Source organism: Mesocricetus auratus, unplaced genomic scaffold, assembly GCF_017639785.1.
Source record: "Mesocricetus auratus isolate SY011 unplaced genomic scaffold, BCM_Maur_2.0 Super-Scaffold_100027, whole genome shotgun sequence".
In the NCBI taxonomy this organism is placed as follows: Eukaryota; Metazoa; Chordata; class Mammalia; order Rodentia; family Cricetidae; genus Mesocricetus; species Mesocricetus auratus.
In genome coordinates this window covers 24,782,346-24,804,593 of record NW_024429208.1, presented here as the reverse complement: position 1 = coordinate 24,804,593, position 22,248 = coordinate 24,782,346, and the positions used below count along the sequence as shown (strand labels likewise).

At 41.6% G+C, this 22,248-nt stretch overlaps 1 protein-coding gene and 1 long non-coding RNA gene across 3 annotated transcripts in view; one reads left to right on the top strand and one right to left on the bottom strand.

Annotated features, from left to right (window-relative positions):
* The window catches only part of Mcu (mitochondrial calcium uniporter), a 156,111-nt gene that overhangs the window by 18,045 nt on the left and 115,818 nt on the right, over positions 1 to 22,248 (bottom strand). For both annotated transcript variants that reach the window (XM_005070851.4, XM_040732002.1), the window contains exon 2: positions 13,273 to 13,342. In XM_005070851.4, coding sequence (XP_005070908.1) covers positions 13,273 to 13,342 — 70 coding nt within the window. The remainder of the gene's footprint in view (positions 1 to 13,272; positions 13,343 to 22,248) is intronic.
* LOC121134212 overlaps positions 1 to 22,248 on the top strand; it is a 40,732-nt gene that overhangs the window by 8,287 nt on the left and 10,197 nt on the right. The window lies entirely within an intron of this gene.

Sequence of the window (22,248 nt, the reverse complement as noted above, 5' to 3'; positions counted from 1 at the left end):
CCTGCAAATCCCTTGGTCCTTTGCAGCTGCTTTTAGAGCCTACTGCATTTGATTCTGTAGTGTGTCACTGGAGCTATATGACTCATAGCTCTCCGTATATGACATCTTTCCCTTGGCAGGGTTATGAGACGCATTCATGCTATTTGCAATTGTAGTTCATTCGTTGTATTTAAATTACATTTTTAGGTTAACATGCAAACTAGTGGGTTCACCCTGATATCTTCATCCTGCCAAGTACTATTTGGATGTACAGACCCATTGCAATTTATCTTCACATCTGCTAACAGAAAGTGGGTTATTTGTAGTATATCAATAAAGCTTCTGTGATTACTGGTTTAAAAGCCTCTGTGTGGAACGTTTGTTTCTGTTGGACAGCCAGTGTCTATCTGTGGCAGATTCAGCCACCTGCAAATCAGTAGTTAGGAAATCTTTGTGCCCATACCCAACAAAATATACATTATTCTCTAAATAATATAATGACTATTTACAAAGCATTCATATTACATTCAGTACTCTAAATCATTTCTTTTCTGTCTAAAGAACCCCCTTAAATATCATTGTTACACAATTACACTGGCAAAGAGTTCTTTCCATTTTTGTATGTCTGAAAAAGTCACCGTACCTTAACTTTTGAGAGAGCTAATTTTAGTATGTAAAAGAAAATCTAGGTGACAGACTGTTTTTTCCTTTTGGCACTTTTTGAAGAATTAACTGGATTGTCTTGTCTTGCATGAAAAAGGAAGTTCGGGTATGTGGCATCTTTACTTCTCTGTGTGTAATACATCTGCATTCCTGTGTACTTTTCACACTTCCTGGTTAGCATAGGTTTCAGTGGCTGGATTGTGACATGCCTTGTGTTCCTTTAAGATTATTATCTTAGAAAAGATCTGTGTGCATTCATAGTATTCACCAAATTGGGCAAACATCTAGCCATTCTTTAATCTTCTTTCTGTCTTCCATCCCACTTCCCGAAAGTCCTGTGTTCATGTTCGATCACACGATTGCTGAAGCCTTCTCCATATATTTCAGGTTTCTTCCACCTCTCAGCTTCTGGGTCAGTTTAAATGCTATATATTTCAGTGGATCTTTTCTTCTACAGTGTCTATCTTCATGTTAACTCCTTCTACATATTTTCTTTTGTGTTTTTGTTTTTCTGCATTTTGCTTTTTCCTTCTGTTATCCTGCTTTTAAATTTCAGACATAAAAATAATCTCCAGAAATTCATTTGAATTTCTTTTTTTAAATAAATCTTTTTTTAAAGATTTATTTCCTTATTTATTACATATACACTGTTCTGCCTACATTCCAGAAGAGGGCACCAGATTGAATATTAGATGTTTATGAGCCACCATGTGGTTGCTGGGAATTGAACTCAGGACCCCTGGAAGAGCAGTCAGTGCTCTTAACCTCTGAGCCATCTCTCCAGACCTCATTTGAATTTCTTATAGCTTTATTCCTCTTCATGTTATACATGTTTCCTTCTTTTCCTAGATCCAAAGATTATAGTTACGACAGTCATTTGAACACTGTTGGCTACTGACTTCCCTGTCATTTCCAGGTTTCTGCAGGCCCAGTTGGGGGATATTTTCCTGCTACTCCATATCTATTTAATTTTGGTCACTGGTTATATATTCTCAGTTTTGTACTGCTGAACAATGCATTTAGATTAGAGTAAAATTGTTTATGTAATAATTTTACCCTTTCAAGATCAACTCTTTGAAGACAGAGGTAGAGAATCCTTTATAATGGAGCTACTTTCTAGGTGATCTTTCTGGAAATCTTTACTGAGTTTCTACGGATGCAAGAGATGTCCAAGTGTCTAAGGATGCAGATGATGTCCATTATTCTGGATGGAGGAAGAGAAAATGATGTATGGCCTTAAATGGACACCGAAATCCATTCATTTTCTATTTCCTGGTAAAAATAATTTCTGACCAAGTTTTCTAGTCACTCTTGTGCTTTAGACTTTAGCCAGGCTCATGGTAACTTGTGCAGAGTTCAGGAGTACTGTCTTCAGAGACCCTTCCTCAGGACCATTGTCCCATAATCCCACAAGTAGATGACCTGACCTGGCTCTTCACAGATCCACCCTCAGGAACACTGTCACAATCCCAGCTGCCAAGCAAGGTTTGTTCAGTTATCTTGGTCTGCTCCTTCATTTCAGCTAGCAGACCTGGGTCTGCCTGTCTCCTCTTGTGCTATAGTCAAGAAGCTGACTCCTGCTGAGAACTGAGAAAATGTCTGTAGCCATTTGCTTGCCTTTAGCTGGGGTCATAGGATTATGCTGCTTGCTCTCCAGATGTCTGAAAATCATTGTCACAGAAAGGTTGTATATGTTGCAGCTGTCTGTAGCAAAGCAGACTTTCCCATGATTTAAAATTTGACATGGAAAGTAAAAGAAATTGAGGACATACTCAAAGGGAAAGGGTCAACAACTTGACACACAGCATGGATTTACAACATCTCAAAGTATTTGAAAAGGGTTATCATTTTCCTTTTCAAAATGAATTGTCAACCCAGCATTCAGAACCTCTGATATGTAAGCAGGCCTGTCTCTTCTATAGATAGCAATGATGGTATCATAGTAAATTAGGTAGTTGACTTATTCATTTGGCATCCTTACTGCAATTATCTTCTTTCTGTTATGCAAAAGACCAGCTAGCCACAGATGTCTAAAGGAGGCAGAACGGAACTTAAATAAAAGCTAGGGTTCTTTGAGCATTATTCAGCTAACACTTGAAACATTTTATGAAAACATTAAGCACCTAGAGGTTATTGTCTTTAAGACATCTGAGACGAAGTTGATAGGGAGAATGAAGATCTTCTGCACCTAGCTTACTGTCTTCCTTCAAAGAATATGAAGTCCCTTGAGGAATAAAGCAGAAAAACTTTCAGCAGATCTGAATGGAACACACAAACCTTCATTAAAATACTGATTTAAAAAGAATCCCCAGGTCTTATCTTTCCCACACACTGGGTTGCAATGTAAGTGTTAGATTGCTCAGTTAGTAACCTAGAAGAACAATTATCAAAGTTTGTCAAGTTTAACAATAGGTTGAGAAAAGGCTGATTGAAGAGAACCATCACAATGGGTTTTTACAGGGAGGGTCATAGCACCTGCTATGCTCCAGAAACATGCTTTTAAAGTGGCCTTTGCTTTGACTTCCATATTACTGAAACAAGAATGAAAAACCATGTTCACCAAGAGTGTCGCTTCAAAGAGACAGAAACACTTGGAGCCAGTCAGAATGTGACAAGAGCTTTAAGTATAAAACAGAATGTATGGAATTATGCAGGCTAAGAAGAGCAGTGTAGGAACTCTGAACATGGGGACTATGTAGATTGGGCAGGTTGGGGAGGAGAGGGGCAGGGCGGGGTGGGAGGAAGATGGGAGAAGGAATGAAGGCCTGTGGTAAAACACACATTTGCTCAAATGTTGAAAACCCAAATGCTTGTTAGTCCCCCACCCCAATTCTCCTTCACACCTCACTAGCCCGGGGGTGGTACAGAATCCCAGAATTTTCAAGATGGAGGGAGGAGGATCAGTTCACGGGCAGCAAGTTCTGGGTCAGGATGGCTAACGGGAGAGCTTGACGAGAAAAACCAACCAACCAACCAACCAACCAGCCAGCCACCACCACCAAACCATTACATAGTTTACATGGTTTGGTTATTGTTTAAAAGAACAGGTACAATCTCTATAGATCAAATGCCACTTCATGAACAAGGCTGTGAGTCTTGAGGACTCCTTGTGGAAGGGAACGGTGAACAAGTCAGAGCCTGTAGGGTGTGATTTGCAAAGCTCCCTGAAACCGAAGACCATGTGACAGATGACTTCTGTGGCCCATGATCTCTTCACACATTGCCCACTTTTGGTAACATTCCACACCACAAAAGTGAGATACAATTATATGGCTTTACTAACAGGAGGCCAGAGAGCCACGCCTTCTTCTTCAACAACCCTTTTCTTCTCCAGTTAAGAGAATTAAATTCTAACAAGATTAGACAATAACTCCTGAAGTGTCACAGTTAGATCAAATGCAATCTAGTTCTCATTGTTTGTTATTTCATTCCTTAGTCCTCCTTCCTGGCCTCCTGAGTGCCAGGATTACAGACATGTACTACAATGTCTGTCTCAACAATCATTTCTCTTAGATCACATACGTGCTGGTGAAATTAGTGGAGATGTCAGTCAGCAACTTGCTTATTTTAGCAGCAGTGAATGGTGCAATTATTTGGTAAAAACATTTTTCCTTTAGCTTTGATGGCACTGCATTTCCCTGTTTTGTTTTTTTCTTTAATCTTTTTGTAATTTTTTGTTTCTTTCTTTTTCCTTTTTTTTTTTTTTTTTGAGATAAGGTCTTGCTACATACCCCTGACTGGTCTGAAACTCACTCTGCAGATCAGACTGGCCTTGAACTCACAGAGATCTGCTTGCCTATGTCTTCTGAGTGCTGGGATCAAAGGTGTGTGCCACCATGCAAGTGTAGAGCTAACTTTTAGTCACAGGCAGTACTTCTCTATTCATTCCTTAAAGGTTTCTAAGTCTTTGCCTCAAGATCTGGGCTTCTCAACCCACATGTTCTCCAGGCGATTTCACATCTTTCCAAATTCAACTACTTCGAAAATGCTGATGCTGTCCCAATGACTCCGCCAGTTGTGTGGAACATGTGAGCTTTCCACAGTGCACTCCAAACTCACAGCCCCAAACAGAATTCATTTCCCTCTCACCATCCATTATCTCAGTTAAGACCATTGTTTATCTTCTGTCCAAGCAAGAAAACTACCTAGTATCTGACTTATGCTGGAACCTGCCACTCTCCTACCAATCAGTAACTATCTACTTTCATCCTACTTTGGGCTGAAGAGATGGGTCAGTGATTAAGAACACTGGCTGCTTCCAGAGGACCCAGGCTCAGTTCCCAGCGCCCACATGGCAGCTCACAGCTGTAACTCTAGTTCCCAGGAATCTGACACCCTCACACACAGACATACATGCAGGAAAAACAATAATTCACAGTAAAAATAAAAGAAGTAAACAATGGCTTTTCATTCACTTTTAAAAACATCTCTAATCCATTCAGTTCTCTCTGTCACCACTTTCCTAGTCTAGGTTGCTACCATTTCTTTCTTCTAAGAAAGATGTAATATTTCATTCTAGTCTCGTTCAGGTTCAATTATCCATAGTGAACAGGGTGATTTTTCTTTCTCCAAAGGAAATCACAACTCTGATGTTGAAAGTTGTATTTACTACTCTCACCTGAAATACATACACATATACCTGCATGAATACAGGCAGGTACAAACGCACATATACATGCCCATTTAGTATTCTCTCTCTGTAATATGTATTATATATTACTATAGTCAGCCTCCAAGAAGTCTCATTAGGACAGCTCTCTCACCCATAGGTGAGATTGTGTAATTCTATCATTATCAAGTCAGGACTTGCTTGTACAACTAGCAGAGTGTGCAAGTGATTGTGTGCAACTTCTGAGGCTATGTCATAAGTGACTTGTGTCTGTCTTTGGGGAAGCTGGTTAGCACGAGGACAAGCCTGTAGCCCCACAGAGAAGCCTATGTGAGGAAGTGGCACCTCCCACAAACAACTTCATCTAGCTCATTAGCGAGCAACCTTAGAACTGGATTCTCCAGCCCAGATCAAGTCTTCAAATGAATATAGCCCTAGATGACATGGGCTTGCAGACTCACAAGTTTCCACCCTGCTCACGTAACCTGTCCTGAATCTCCAATTTACAGAAATATGAGAATAAAGGGTCTTTGATGCCTCAAGGCCCTCTGAAGTAATTTGCCAGAGCTAAATACCGGTTCTGTGTGTACTTAGACTATAGATAAATAAATGGTCCCAGTGTGTCCAACCTTCCACAAGTTGCTTTTATGCTTATCACTGTCTTGAGATGTATTAGGGTTGAATCCTATTTCTTGAATTATTTACACCTATAACAGAATTTCATTGTATCCACTAAAAATGCATTTTCTCATGATAAATACAAAATGCAGAGAGAGAGAGAGAGAGAGAGAGAGAGAGAGAGAGAGAGAGAGAGAGAGAGAGAGAGAGAGAGAGAGAGAGGGTAATCTTTTCTTTTTGGAGTTCTGTGTTTTGCATCTTACTCCTTAAGCATCTGGAACCAGTTTCTCTGATACAGAGAGTCAGCTGTTACCAAACAGTCTGCTCTCCTTCCTGCCTTTGGTTTATAAAAGCAATTCCATCAAATGCCAAATTTCCATCAGCATAAGGTTTCTCTAACCTGGTGCAATAATCTTTCTCATGCCAATATGTCAATTGTTTGGATGACAACAGCCAACATGTGCTCTAGGTAAGCCCTGCCTCCATGCTCTCCTACCCTACATCTGTCTGAGATGTCTGTGCAGTTTTACTCACTCATAGGCATTCTGAGCACGTTCATCAGTCTGTTGGTTTTGACTAGTAGTAAATCCAGGTTACAGATTCACTAGGGGAGATGAACAATTTTGCCACCACCATCTTCACAAGCATTTATGTACATAACTCTGCGTTTATTCTTTTGTCTATGTACTGCAATATAGTTTATTCTTTTCAGTAGTGTCTTAGATAGTTTTATTAATTTTACATCTAGAGAAAAATATTTTAATAGTACTATGCCCATGGGAATAGTTTTTGGTCAAACTATTTGTTTTAGGCTAAGCACAAAATTATAACTTTAGGAGAATGAACTTTTATTTTGGTGATGACAAAAAGCCTCTTAAATGGAAACATTCTTGGAGTGTCTACAGTTAACACATGTAAATAAGAAGTGCTTACTTCAAAATAACCTCAGAAGGGTCGCTTACATAAAAAATGCTTCTTTCTTTAAAGTCATAATGTATTGATGTAAAAATACAAAATCTGTCTCATGCTCATTTGAAAAATAATCATGCCTTAAATCATTTTGTGTCACTATGACAAAATACTTGAGATTAAAGTGTAAGGATTTTGTTTAGCTCACAGTCTGGAAACATCTACTGAGGACATTATGTGGCTTTACATGGTGGATGACATTACACAGCAAGAACAGGTGTGAAACAGCAAGCGGATTCACACAGAAGGGGCGAAGGGGTAAATAAGGGGTGAAGAAGTAACAGTTTTGTAACAGTCTGCCCTGGAGGAACCAAACAAGTCCTAAGGAAAAACCCAAATCCTATAAAATGTCACCCATTCTGACACATCTAGCCTTAACCCATGCACAAAACTTAAGTCCAAATGGATCAAAGACCTCAACATAAATCCAGTCACACTGAACCTCTTAGAAGAAAAAGTGGGTGGTGTCCTTGAACGAATTGGTACAGGAGACAGCTTCCTGAACATAACACCACTAGCACTGACACTGAGATCAACAATTAATAAATGGGACCTCCTGAAACTGAGAAGCTTATGTAAAGCAAAGGACACAGTCAGCAAGACAAAAAGGCAGCCCACAGAATGGGAAAACATACTCACTAACCCCACATCTGACAGAGGGCTGATCTCCAAAATTTACAAAGAACTCAAGAAGTAAGTCTCCAAAACACCAAAAGATCCAATTAAAAAGTGGGCTATAGAACTAAATAGAGAATTCTGAATAGAGGAGTCTAAAATGGCTGAGAGGCACTTGAGAAAGTGTTCAATATCCCTAGACATCAGGGAAATGCAAATCAAAACAACTCTGAGATACCATCATACTCCTGTCAGGATGGCTAAAATAAAAAAACACCAATGACAGTTTATGCTGGAGAAGATGTGGAGAAAGGAGAACACTCCTCCACTGCTGGTGGAGTGCCAACTCATATAGCCACTTTGGAAATCAGTACGGAGATTCCTCAGAAAAATGGGAATCAGCCTACCACAAGACCCAGCCATTCCACTCTTAGGCATATATCCAAAAGATGCACATTCATACAACAAGGACACCTGTTCCACTATGTTCATAGCAGCATTATTTTAAAATCCAGAACTTGGAAGCAACCTAGATGCCCCTCAACTGAAGAGTGGATAGAGAAAATGTGGTACATTTACACAATGGAGTAGTATTCAGTAGAAAAAAACAATGGAATGCTGAAATTTGCAGGCAAATGGATGACACTAGAAGAAATCATCCTAAGTGAGGTAACCCAGTCACAAAAAGACAAACATGGTATGTACTGTCTCATATATGGATTTTAGACATGTGTCTGGGGAGTGCCAGCCTACAATCCCATGGCCAGAGAGTCTGGGAAACAGAAACTTCATTTATTGGCTGATGGAAGCAGAAGCAGACTCCCACAACTAAACATTGAGCTGAACTCAAGGAACCCAGTGGTGGAGAGAGGGAGGACTGAGGAGCAAAGGGGTTAAGACTGGGCTGGTTTAACCCCCAGAAACAGCTGACCTGAACAAGGGGGAGCTCTTGAATCCCAGACTGATGGCTGGGAATCCAGCATGGGACTGATCAAGACCCCCTGAATGTGGGTATCAGTGAGTAGGCCTAGGCAATATATGGATGGGGCTTTGGGTAGTAGATCAGTATTTATCCCTGGTATACAAATGGACACCCCCATGGAGGGCCTCACCCTCCCTGGGGAAATGAGGGGGTATTGGGGGGTGGGGTTGGAGGGAGGGCGTGGGAGGAGGGAAGGGAAAGAGAGAGAGACCTGGGATTCACATGTGAAGCAACCTTGTTTCTAATTTAAATTTAAAAATAAAAAATAAATTAAAAAAGTGATAACGAGCTATGAGCCAGGATTAACCCTTTCTTCTCTATGCTGCTTTTTTGTCAGGGCATTCCACCCCAGCCAGAGAAACCAAAGTGGGACAGTAGCTTTGCTGATGATGACAAAAACCTTGGAAACTGAGCTAGGAAGCCATGAAAAGCCATGGAGGACAATGCCTTCCTTGAGGTGGGGTCTTGCTATGATCTCAGGCTCATTTTAGACTCAGCTAAAGGACACTCCTACCTTAGCCTCTGGAGTTACTAGGATCACAAGGATTTGCCACTGTTCCTGACCTAATGAATGACATTCAAATGCATATTACTAAGTGGAAGAAGTCAAATGCATATTACTAAGTGGAAAAGGCTGCCTGTGTGGTTCCAACCTCGTGATAGGCTGGAAGGGGCAAAACTATGACAGAGACTGAAAAAGACCAGCAGGCCCACAGGCGTGGTGGTTCATGCCTCTAATTCCAGCACCCAGGAGTCTAAGGTAGGAAGATTACCCTGAACTCAAAGCCAGTCTGGGCTGCTTACAGAATTCCAGGCCATCGTGGACTACAGAGTGGGGCTCTGCACTCAGGAAAGAAGAAAAGAGGAGGAAGAGGGAGGGAGAGAGAGTGAGAGAGGTGAAAAGGGATAGGGAGAGAAGAGGAGACAGGAGGGGAAGGGAGAGGACGGAGGGGAGGGCAGGAGCAGTGAGCGTTCTTACTGAGCACACTGCCGGTCCAGCCCTATCTGTTTTTAGAGACATTGTGTTATACAACTTCAGCTGGCATTTCTTAACATTTTTGATTAATTGACCTGGGGGGGGACGTAAACAATTTGCCCGCATACTCTTACATATAATTTATTTTACTAGATTAGCAACTAATTTCTTTCATATTGTCTATTTGAAAAATAAATGCTCAAGAAAGCTGAATTTTTCTCATTTCAAAGCAAAGTAATGAACATTCCCTGTTTTTTATAAAAGAAATAAATCATACAAAATTTAAAAATTAATCCTAAAAATTTAATTTAGCAAAATTTAATTCTATATGAAGGATCATGTTGAGGCTGCTATTATTTGACTGGAGTAAAGAAAACAAAGGTCTAGATACAAGGCAATGGCCTGTGGCAGTAATCCCTGTATTGGGGGACTGAGACGGGGATCCTGAGTTCAAGGCTAGCCTGGGCTTTGAGTGGGACTCTGTCTCAAAAAAACAAACAAACAAAAGCAGAAAACAATTCAAAAACAAACAAACAAGGACATTGCCCAGGTGCCTGTCTTCAGAACCTGGTAACTTGAATGTCCTCTCTGGCACTGAAGACTGTGTGCCTTGCTCTTTGATGTTAGATATAGGTGTGTGGTAAGAAATGCAAGCAAGTGCCATCCATTCTGCCAAATGATAGGGGGCAGGCTTGCACAGGGAACCTGAGAACTCGTCATTCTCGGGATTACAGTCTCACCACTGTGTTATACCACATCACAAACGGGGAGATTACAAACCTCACCACAATTTGAGGTTTTCTGAACAGAGGTAATCTTCAGAGCTCTGAGGTTTTCCTAAACACCTGCAGACAATACTTCCTCCAGCTGTGGCAATCCACACACTCATCCTTGTCTAACGACCTAATTCGGAGACAGCTTAGCTAAACATGGCTGTGAGGTCAAGTAAGAAGATCACATTCATCATGGAGTCCCAAATATTCCCAAGTAAGTCCAGCCATGAATAAGTAACACCTGTATCCATCCCTCTTCTAAATACAAAGTTCCCAGTCAAGGTCTAAAAAAAAATTTTGTATTTCAAACCTCTCTGTGGATAAAAAAACAAACAAACCAAACCCTTGTTCTCATGACATGGGCATCGTGAAAAGAAGCCGGAGTTCATTTTGGCCTGCTAGAAGACTCTTCAGAGCCAGCATGAGGCAGGGGAATAAAGCAACACACTGTTGCAGTGGGCAGTGTGAGACACGTTTGCTTCTCCTCCAAGCTAAGCCCCTGCAACACCATCAGCACGTAAGGCTGTGATATGGGTGTTCTCAGCGATGTGAAAATCCAGGCTTACCGAATCCTTCAAGAAAGGGCCTCTGTGACGGAACAAGTCTAACTTCACATTTTAGTAAGGATTCAAACTGAAACTCCAGTTTACAAAAAAGTTCAAATTGTCAGACATAACTTTTAAATAGAAAGATATAAAGTGTTTCCGTTTTCATGGCATCACATTTAGGAAGTGAATTCCGGTTGTGTTAAAACCATAGGCTCTGTGGTCTGTCACCTTCCTGATTAAGCAGCTTCCTGATTGTCATTTCTCTTTTGTTGTCACACCTTTTTTTTTTTAAGTTAAAATGAAAGATGTGTACTTGATATGAGGTATTTGTCCTTGGTGTGATATGTGTACCTGATATGTGACTTGTATACTCAACATGTGGTATATGTACTCAACATAGAACACATACTCAATGTGACATATACACTGGATATGATAATGACAATAGAGAACTCCAGCTGTGCATGAATGGTTACTAACAGTGTCACTCAACTCAAGAAATCTTTCTCCCTTCAACAACTTTTAGAAGTCCTAGTACTTAGTTGGCTGATGGAAGGGGGATTACTGAGGTCTAGACTAGCCTAAGCTGTATAACAAGACCCTGTCTCCAAAAAGCAAGAAACAGATAAAGAACTAATCTCAGTTGACTTGACTACATCTGGAATCAACTGAAACCCAAGCATCTAGGCACACCTATCTTTCTTTGATATTAAAAATGTTACGTGGGCACTTCCACCCACTGAACCAACTCTATGAGAGATGTTCTCAACTGGGTCATTTGAGGTCTGAAGGCTCACCTGAAATCTGGGTCACACCTTCAAGTGACAGTCCATACAAAAGGACACAGAAGAAGGAAGCTTTGGCTTTTTGCCTGCTTGTCTTCATTCTTGCTGAAGTTCATCTATCCTGCTGCTGAGGCATTCCTTCAGTGGTGATAGAACCTACTTCTTCAGGATTCCAAAGAAGACCAAAGACCAGCTGAGACACCCAGCCTCATGGACAGAACAACTATTGGATTCTTTGGACGTTCCTTCAGGAGACAGCCATTATTGGACTAGCTGGGCCACAGCCTCTAAGCCACTCGAATAAATAACCCTCTTTAATTCAAATTCATTTTACCCATTCTGTTCTTTTAGAGAACCTTGGCTAATACAGAACTCTTACTACTCAATAGTAAGAACATAAACACCACTTCCCCCTCTAGCTGCTGCTATATAGTGCTTTCTAGACATGGCAGGGAAGCTGCAACCATGAAATTTCAACAATATGGCTGCCTAACCAAGCCCTACATAATTACAACACCAGGAAACACACCAGCATGGACAGGAGAAATTTCACAGACCCCAGGCCTAAGATGAAGAGCTACAGGTAACTAATTGCTGCGGAGAGAGAGAATCAATTTTCTTCAGGAATGAGCTCCCTAATGGTCACCCCAAGTGGTCAGCCCTCAACATATGTACATACAAGCCACACTAAATGGACTCAGCTGTGTGTGTGTGTGAGAGAGAGAGAGAGAGAGAGAGAGAGACAGAGATAGAGAGAGAGAGATGCGTGTGTATGCTTAACAATCATAATTAAAGAGGAAATGTATTTTTTTTTGTTTTTTTACGAGACAGGGTTTCTCTGTATTGTTTCGGAGGCTATCGGTCCAGCCCGGCCTCGAACTCACAGAGATCCGCCTGCCTCTGCCTCCCGAGTGCTGGGATTAAACGCGTGCGCCACCACCACCCGGTGAGGAAATGTATTTTTTAGGAAGTTATGGGGACATGGGAGGAGTTGGAGAGCAGAAAAGGAGGGGTAGAAATGATGTAAATACAGTACTCATGTATGAAATTCTAATATATATAAACAAAACTGATATGACAGAAACCGAAGTGGGGAAAACACGGGCATAACCTGGTTCTGCCACCATTTATAGATCTTAGCCCCAAGCATGAGGAAAGAGACAAGGACAGAGGGCCACACAGACCCGGAACTGCCTGGGACTCGGTGGAGGGGCTGCAGCATTTGACCAGTATCCAGGATGTGAAAAACCCGGTAGTTAGGAAACACCAAGTGGTGCTCTTCTGATGCTTGAGAAATTGTGGTCCCTGCTTCTAAACATGAACGAACACCAAGGACCTATGAAGATCTGATGGGCAGGCCAGGCTTTCTAGGTTAACCCTCTGAATCCCAGTTCCACATGCCTTCTGTAATCCTCCCATTTCCCTGGTCTCCAAGAGAACCACAAGTGGGAGTGTGGTTTCTACATCAGTGAGCCGGGCTGGAGAGATGGTCCAGCAGGTAAAGGTACCTGCTGCCAAGCCAGACGATTTCAGTGCAATCCTCAGAACGCACATGGTGGAAGAATGGAACAGACCTGTTCAAGTTGTCCTGACCCCCAAATGTGTGCCATGTCATGCAAGTGGCCTCCCCCCAAAATAAATAAAAGTAATAATTTAAAATAAGTTTATGTGTTGACTAAAAAAAAAGAATCTGGAAACACTAAGTTAAAGAGGAAATAAAAGAAAGACATAAAAAATGAATTTGCCAAAACTCACCATCAGAGGGCACAACCGTACTGCAATAAGCAGCCCCCACGCTCTGCCAGGAAGCTGGCCTCTGGTGTGCCTAGAAGACAAAAGTCAGGTCAACTGTCAGGGCAGACCAATGTGAGGCATGTGTGCACCCCAAACCACTAGCTTTTGAATGTGTAAGTATTATGCATTCTCCATGGGAAAGCTGAAAATACAATACGAGGTAACAACAAAAAGGATTCCTAGCATCCTAAACTATGGGCAACAAGCACTTTGGTGTGTTTCCACATCACAGATGAACACATCTTCATACATGCAGACAGGTACAGTCTCATATGGAATGAAATGAGAATCGTGCCTGACAATTCATTTTTATGGACTTTTGGAAGAAAATCACGATTAAGCATTATTCTTTCTTGCTTGCTTCTTCCCTGTTAGACCTTAGGTGGGCACCTCTTTCTTGTATGTCATCAAAGAACAAGATGTACCGTGCGGTTACAGCATTTGAGTAGGCACTGGCTCTTGCTGTTTACTTTTCTTATTAAAAACTTGGACAGGCAACTTCAGTGCTTGAGCCCAGAGCAGTAGAAGGAAATCACAGCCACACTACTTTTGCTGCGTCTTTGAAGGGCAGTGCCGTGGCTGTGAGTCCAGGATTGGAGTTCTCAGAATTAAATTAGCCTTCAGGAATTGTCCTGAACATGTTGCCTACTAAGTCTTTCCTTGGTACCTTTTCCTTCCCCAGCCCCCAAAAGTATGACAAGAGGAAGACAGGAAGGCACTAAATAACTAAAACTCACGCCAAGACAAAGAAATGCATTTAGGATTCTGAAACAATGCACACCATTACTTAACTGTACCCTAGGACACACGAATCTCATCAATTCTCACCTCTTCCGCCTAAAGACAGTAGGGAATATAAGACTAACTGTGATGGTGTGAATGAGAATGGTCCCCATAGGCTCTTAGGTTTGAGTGCTTATCCCTAGTTGGTGGAACTGTTTGGATAGGATTAGGAGGTGTGCTCTTGTTGGAGGAGGTGAGTCACTGGAGGAGGGCTTTGAAGGTTGCAAAAGCCTAAGCCAGGTATCTGCTGCTTGTAGATCAAAGTTTCAGCTACTGCTCCAGCCCCATGCCTGACTGCCTGTGTGCCACCATGCTTCCCCGCCAATATGATCATGGACTAACCCCCAGAGTTCTGTAGGCAAGTCCCAATACAATGCTTCCTTTTATAAGGTGCCTTGGTCATAGTGTCTCTTCAGAGCAATAGAAAAGTAACTATGGCACTAATATTTAGAAAAAAGTCAACAAATCACTTAAGATTCTGGTTCTGCGCTCTATTTTTATGGTAAATTTTAGTATCTGGTATAATTAATCATCATGAGAACTGAATAAGTAAATACACAAAGCATGTACAGTACCTGACATATAGTAAGGGCTCAGTAAATGTTAAGCATTTTGTTTTGAGACCATGTGATTCATGGGTTAGCATAGGGGAGACTACCATCCATATGATTTCTAGTCGTTGTATTCAGGAATCTTTGAGTTTTGAGATGTTCTGATGAGATGTTTAATGTTCTGATTGTTACTATCTTGTTTTGTTGCTGCTGGTTTTTGAGACAGGGTCTTTCTATGTGGCCTTGGCTGTCCTGGAACTCATAGAGATCTGCCTGCTTCTATTTCCCAAGTGCTGGGATTAAAGGTTTGCATTGCCCAACTGCTTTCTTCTTTAAAACAGTTTACTTGGTAAAGTACAATATGGTGGCTCATACTTATAGTCCCAGCACCCAGGAAACAGACAGGAAAATTGCAAACTCCAATTATGATGTTGGTTTTCATGACTGTTTGGCTCCCTCTCTTCCCTTAGCTTCTTGAATGTCACAGCTGGGTAAGGTCTACTTTGGCCCCCCATGCAAAATACTGATGCAGCATTCGCCTCTCCTGATTGTTTTCAGGGGTATGCTCCTATCCAACACACTTAACTTCCCCCTGGATTTTGGAAGTTCCTGTAGCACAAATAATAAAAACCCAGAGACAGATTTTGGGGTTGAAGCTGAAGAACAAAAAAGCAAAGTGGCCAGCTACTAGACAGTTCTCACCTCTACCAATGCTCAGATAGAAAGGATGATCCTGTTCTCAGACTGCATTTCCAGACTGCATCTGTCTCCACCAAACCTCAGACTGCAATGGGCTCCTGTCTCCTCCCGCCTTATATTCCTCTCTAGTGTTGGGATTAAAGAAAGGTGTGGGATCCCAAGTGCTGGGATCACCTTTGTGTGAGCTTTATTTCTCTTTTAGACTGGATCAATTTCCTGTAGCTCAGGGTGGCCTTGATCTCACAGAGATCCATCTGCCTCTGTCTCCCGAGTGCTGGAATTAAAGTTGTGTACCACCCCTGCCTGGCCTCTATGGCAAACTGGTGTGGCTAGCTTTGCACTCTGATCTCCAGGCAAGCTTTATTTCTTAGATCATAAATAAAATATCACCACAAGGTCCAGTTCTTTTAAAGAAATTATTTATTTAGTTTGTCGCTTGTATCCTGTGACCCGTGGGGTAAGAACTTTTGATTGGTTTAGTCATGGATAGTGCTTGTGAAATTATAAGTCCTTGTTAAATGCTGAATCTTGATAATTATAGCTTGTATAGAATATACTTTATGTAAAAACAAAAACCCTCCCTCTGTTATGAGTACTGAGGCTTTTTATGCCCTTTTCCTGTTTACTTCAGGCGTCAATTACCTTCCTGCCTACCTGTGCATCTCAACCCTCATAACATGACGCTCTTGCTGGGTTTTTCTTAGGTGGCTATCATCGGCGGCTGCATGGAAAGCATGCGCTTATACAGTTTTAGTTCCTCATTCTCCTCCCCACACTGTGGAGGCTTTAAAGATGCAGACTCTCCTCTGTGGGTATAAATTCTGCATTTGTTTTCATCTTAATTCCGTAGATAATGGGCTACATGCTTGCTGCCAATTCTGTGGCTACAGTTTCTGCTTTTATTGCTTCGATGACCAAGCTTCTTCCTGGAGAAGAGTTCCTGAGGGCTGAATTTTCTGAAGCCTGAAATATTAATTACTAAACTAATCTTTCCTGGAGGTCATGGTACTGAATGCTGCTTTTGGGGAGTCTGAGGCCAGCCACCAACTCTGCAGAATGGAGTTTGCCTGGCTTTGCTGGGGCTCTACGTCACAGGTGTTACCTCTGACGTTTTTTCCATACCCCTGCTCAACCCTCACCAGGTCCAGTGGCCGTCTATATAGTGTGCTGTGAGACTGCTCCCTGGTTGTGTTGAAGATGAAACTTTAAACTCTCTTTCTTACTCTGCCTCTTGTTCTACGGTGTGGGAAGAGAAGGGAGGAACTGTTGCATTTAAGGTCCCATTACAGTTACAGTGACCTTTAATGTAACCATCTGCAGACATACAGAAGCAGGGAGCCAAGTGGGAAGAAAGTCCCATGTCCCATCACTCATTTCAGCAGTTATCAATATTGTATCAAACTCAGTTTATCTAGACCCACCTCCTTTGCTTTCTTCTTACCCCAGAGTCAGTCTCTCCCCCTTTCTCCCTCCCAGACCCCCTCTTCTGTCTCTGTCTCTCTGTTGATGTTTATGAAATACAGTCCTATGGGGACAAAGCTGGCCGAAAACTTGCTATGTAGTCAAGAATGATGCTGAACTCCTGATCCTCTTGCCTTCCTCCCCACCTCTCAAGTGTTGACATTATAAGCATGCACTACTATGCCTCCCCCTCTCCCCCTGAACATCTTAAAAGACAACCAAACTATCAAAAAACTTCCCCTGAAAATAGTTCGGACAGAATTGCTGGAACACTGTAAAAACTAGAAGGCCTCTATGATTTTACAAGTTATCCTTAGCAATTATTTTTTGGCAGATCAATTAGTACATGACTGAATGATTTCTGCTAGATGCATAGAGCATGGGTTGGCAGGCCAGTCACCTCTTTTTGTCGAGTTTTATTGGAGCACAGTTGGGCTCTCTCGTACCCACAGCGTTAATCTCTCTCTAAACAACAGAATTCAGCAGCTGGGTAGTGGTGAGACAGCTGAGTAACTGCAACAGAAACCACGGGGTCTCAGAAATCTAAAACATCTACAGTCTAGCCCTTTAAGAAAATATTAGCTGACCCTTGCTATAAACAAAGAAAGCTTAGATGGTGTTGGGATAACTTTCCATACCACTTACAGAGTGGCAGTGACAATCACAACTGAAAAATGTATTCAGCGGCAGGGATGCACTGTGTTGCATAAAGTTGGCCTCAAACTCCTAGACATAAGCCTCCCAAATGACTTACAGCCACCATACTCAGGTTTTTATTTATTAAACAGTCCCGACACACATACAGGTCCTTATTTTTCTTTAGGCTGTCTCATGGTTTACAGTCCAATTTTTGTTCTAGCCATTTCTCCTTGAAATATAGTAACAACACAGAGCAAAAACAAGAAAAGTAAAACCAACCAGGAAATGGATAATGGATGTTCAATACCAAAGAAGTGCTACTAGGTCCCTAATCCTGTGTCCCCCCAAATTAGAGGTATCTGTGCTGTATCTCTTTATTTCTGTTATGTCACAAGAAAATAGTAAGCTTTTTTAGTTCTTTCTTTTCCTTTCTTATCTTTTTTTTTTTTTTGAGACAGGGTTTCTCTGTATTGTTTTGGAGGCTGTCCAGGAACTAGCTCTGTAGACTAGGCTGGCCTCAAACTCACAGAGATCTGCCTGCCTCTGCCTCCAAAGTGCTGGGATTAAAGGCGTGCACCACCAACACCCAGCCATTTTTTTCTTTCTTTTAAAGCAGCAAGCATTTAATAAATATTTGGCTGATGCTAACATTTAAAAACAATACATCAAGAAGTTTGCTGGGAGCAAGGTATGATGGTGTATAACTGTAACATGGGGAGATTGACCAGGAGTTCAGGGCTAGCCTGGACTACCTGAGACTCTACCTCAAAAACAAACAAATCCCAGAACAAAACATTAGCTTGTTAGGGGTGTGGAAGAGTGCAAGCTTAGGATGCACAAGCCCTGGTTTTGATTCTCAGTTCTGCAAACAAAACAAACCTTGGCAAACCAAGCAAGCGACCATCCAAACAAACAAACAACAAACAAAAAGTTTCTTTTAGGAAAGAAAGAAATTTTAGTGGGGTGAACAGTACATAGTACTCACGTATTTAAATTTTATATGCAGCGACTAAAGTCAAGGCAAAGGGAGTACTTAGATGGTATAAAAAGGTACCCAGAGTAGAGAGCAGTCTCTAAGCAGTGTTAATGCCCAGGAAAGAGACACAGCCCCTTGAAAAGGAAATGTAAGATCTTATTTTTAGTAAAGGGCACTCCACATTTTTGATACGTGACCTGGGCATGTCAAAGAAGAGCAGAGGTTTATAATTAATGGAAGGGCTGTCTATGGCTCACCTGCCTCCTGTGCTGCAGCCTGTGCTGTAACGGGTTACCTTTACCCTTTATCCCAGAAGAAGAATGCCCAGCAGCATCAACTGAGACTAGAAAATGCTGTGACATTATTTCTCTAAGCCATAGAACTCAAGTCCATTAAAAACTTTCAGTATAAAAAAGACACATAATGTCCTCAGATTCAATTACTCAATCCAAGTTAACGCTTACTTTCGCATCCCTTATTGCTAACATAAATTAACTTTCCCTACATTTACCTTTCACAGTCGGAAGAGCAGACCTGCCAGTCAAGAAGGCACTAGGAGTCTAAACAACCTGCTGACAGCCGCAAATAGTCACAGCCAATTAGACAGGAAGGGGAAGGAGGGAGAGGAGGAGGGGAAAGGAGGCAGTTGGGTTAGTTTCATTCTCAGCACAGCTCATTGTGAGAGAGGACTGAGTCTGACTTCACTAGGAAACGGATACCTGCTAACTACAGCACTGTACACTGCATTAGTGGTGCCAAAGAGCTTTTGTCCAGAGCTGAAACTCGGTTAGGAAAAGCTTCTCTGGGTCCCAAGTCTAGGCCTCTCAAAGTCTATGTCCCGTTACACCACCTCGAGTACAAGAGTACAACCCAGAATGCTAATGAAAACGGATCGTTTCGATACTGGGTTTTCAAGACCTGAGTAATCATCAGGCGATGGGGGGGGATTCAGGGGACAAAGTGCTTCGCCTCCTAAGGACTTAACCTGAGTTTGAGCTTCGGAACCAAAGCAAAGGCCCTAGGACCCATTTTGTTGTTGTTGTTTTTGTTTTTAAGCCGCAGTGCTTGGCCTCAAACAGAATGGGACATTTGTCACTGTCTCCGAAGCCTAGGGAACATGAAGGAAGGGTAGAAGGCCTGTGGGGACTGAGGGATGAGGAGAGCAGTGGGGTGCTGTCTTCCAGACAGAATGGAAGCTCTGTGGGCCAGCTGTGATGGCCTGCTTACCCTTCCCTCCACAAGAGGAAGGGAGGGGAGGAGGCGGGGAGGAGGAAGGAGGGTTACCAGGGCAGGACAGGGCCAGTTGGGAAGGGAGGTTGGTGGGAGGAGGAGGGGCATGAGAAAGGGTAGGAGGGTGAACGTAATCACAGCATATTATATACAAGTATGGTATTACATGTATATAAACATTTTTAAAAGCCAGACATGGTGAAATGTGTTTGTAATCCCAGTGCTGGGGGAGGGAGGCACAGGGGAAACCTGGGGACTTGCAGTCCAGCCCCTAATCCAAATTGCTGAATTCCAGGCAGAGGGGTGAGCCTGTCTCAAAACAAAACAAACAAACAAAAACAAAACAAACAAACAAACAAACCCAAAATGTAGATGGTGCATGAAGAATGATACCCAAGGTTGTTCTCTCTCTCTCTCTCTCTCTCTCTCTCTCTCTCTCTCTCTCTCTCTCTCTCTCTCTCTCTCCCTCCCTCCCTCCCTCCCTCCCTCCAGAATTTATGGGCATTCTGTAATTAACAGAGTAAAACTACTACACCTGGCTTAGAGCAAAACAACAATGTCCTCAATTTAGAGATCGTTTTTCTGTGTGTCTCTCCTGACATAATAAAACTACTGAAGTGTCACACGGGCAATAGACTTTTACTACCTTCAACCAATGTACCAACCCAAGTGTTCTGTTCTCAAAGCTTGAGAGCTGACAGAAGGGGAGACCCTGGCTTTAGAAGAGTGGGACCCAGAATTTCAGTGCCCAACCCTACCTCTGGTGACTCACAAGGCTGATGATTTCAGGGGTGAGTGACAACACTTGAATGACACTTTGTATTTGCACTTTATGTTCTACAGAAACAAACTCACGGAACTTCATCTCCTTAAGGGATTTGTCTCTTACGGAAGCAGTGGGGAGTATAGTGCATTTTCAAAAGCACAGGGTCTGTACCCTGAAATCTGTGTAAGGTAAACCCAGTCCAAGTTCTGCAGAAGTATCTCTTCAGACAGCAACAAAAACAAATAGTTACACGCTGAGCTCCACGACATATTTTGCTCTGCTGTTAACAAGGAGACAGTTTCTGGTGTAGTTGAAGTCGGTGCTATTCATATTTATGACTTAAGCCTGCATCATGCTTTAACATCAGAAAATTACTCATCCTTTGGTTATTTAAAATGATTATTAAACTTTATCACATATGGGCTAATGTTTCTCCCACTAGTAACTTCATCATAACTTCAAAAAAGAAGTCATGATATATATATATATATATATATATATATATATATATATATATATATATATATGCCTTTAATTCCCAAGGCAAGTTCATACCTCTAAAACAGGACCACAGCAAGGCCTTCAACTCTTTCAACATCAATTTTCTAAGATGTTAAATCTATCAAGTGAAGTGACTTACAGGGGCTACAGAGATGGGGCAGCAGCTAAGAGTACTTACTGCTCTTTCTTTTACAAAGAAAACAAGTTGCAGCTGGGACCAAGGAAGGTGATTCAAGCTAATGTTTCCAGAACTGGGGAGGTAGAGGCAGGAGAATCTCAAATTCAAGGCTAGCGTTGACTATGCAGTAAGCTTGAAGGTAGTCAGAGTGTCTCAAACAAATAAAAAGGACAAAGAGTTCTTGTTTTTGTTTTGAACAGTGATTCTAGGTTCTTTGTAGCTAAGGATGACATTGAATTTCTTGTCTTCCTGCCTTCACCTTCAAAGCACTGATAGTCTAAGACGTGAGTTATCATACCAGTCATGTATGGTACTAGATGTCTACATGCGTTGCCACACCAGTCATGTATGGTACTAGATGTCTACATGTGTTACCACCAGTCATGTATGGTACTAGATGTCCACATGTGTTACCACCAGTCATGTATGGTACTAGATGTCTACATGCGTTGCCACCAGTCATTTGTGGCACCAGATGTTGAAGCCATGGCTTTGCACACATTAGGCAATCACACTTACCAGCTAAGCTATACCCTAATCCTTCTTTTATTATTTTTAAGTACATCACATTTCCCAAGTTCTTTTTCTTTACAACTTTCTACACGGTTCCTAGATTCAATCCATATTCCTTTTGTTTCATTATGCTGCATTCTAGTTATCTGTTCCTAATGATTGACTCCCCATCAGGGTTATGATCAGCCAGAAAGATTACATTAATCTCTTTACATATTGGTACCTCTTAGTTTGCCAGGAGAAAGTAGAAACTTCATAAATATTTATTTAACTGAATTGTACTGCCTTCTTTTTTAAAAAATATATTTCAGCTTCTTTGAAAAGATTTAAAACTTGGCTTTGTAATCTACTTTTCTCCATGGGGAAATATTACTGATGTTTTATTTTACTGCCGAGGGAGTCTGAGAAATGAGAAGAAATGATGTTATCTACAGGCATTTGGGGAGTATTTAGAGTATTTCTTCACCTATTTATTAAATCTCTGTTTTATTTTTGGCAGCTGCAGGTGCATTCTATGTTGCATTGAGGTGGTTAGTAACTATATTGTTAATTATTTTTAGATAACAAAATACCCAACCACAAAATCCATAAGGAACATAATTTGTACTTAATAACTATATATACAATTCAAAAGTGAACC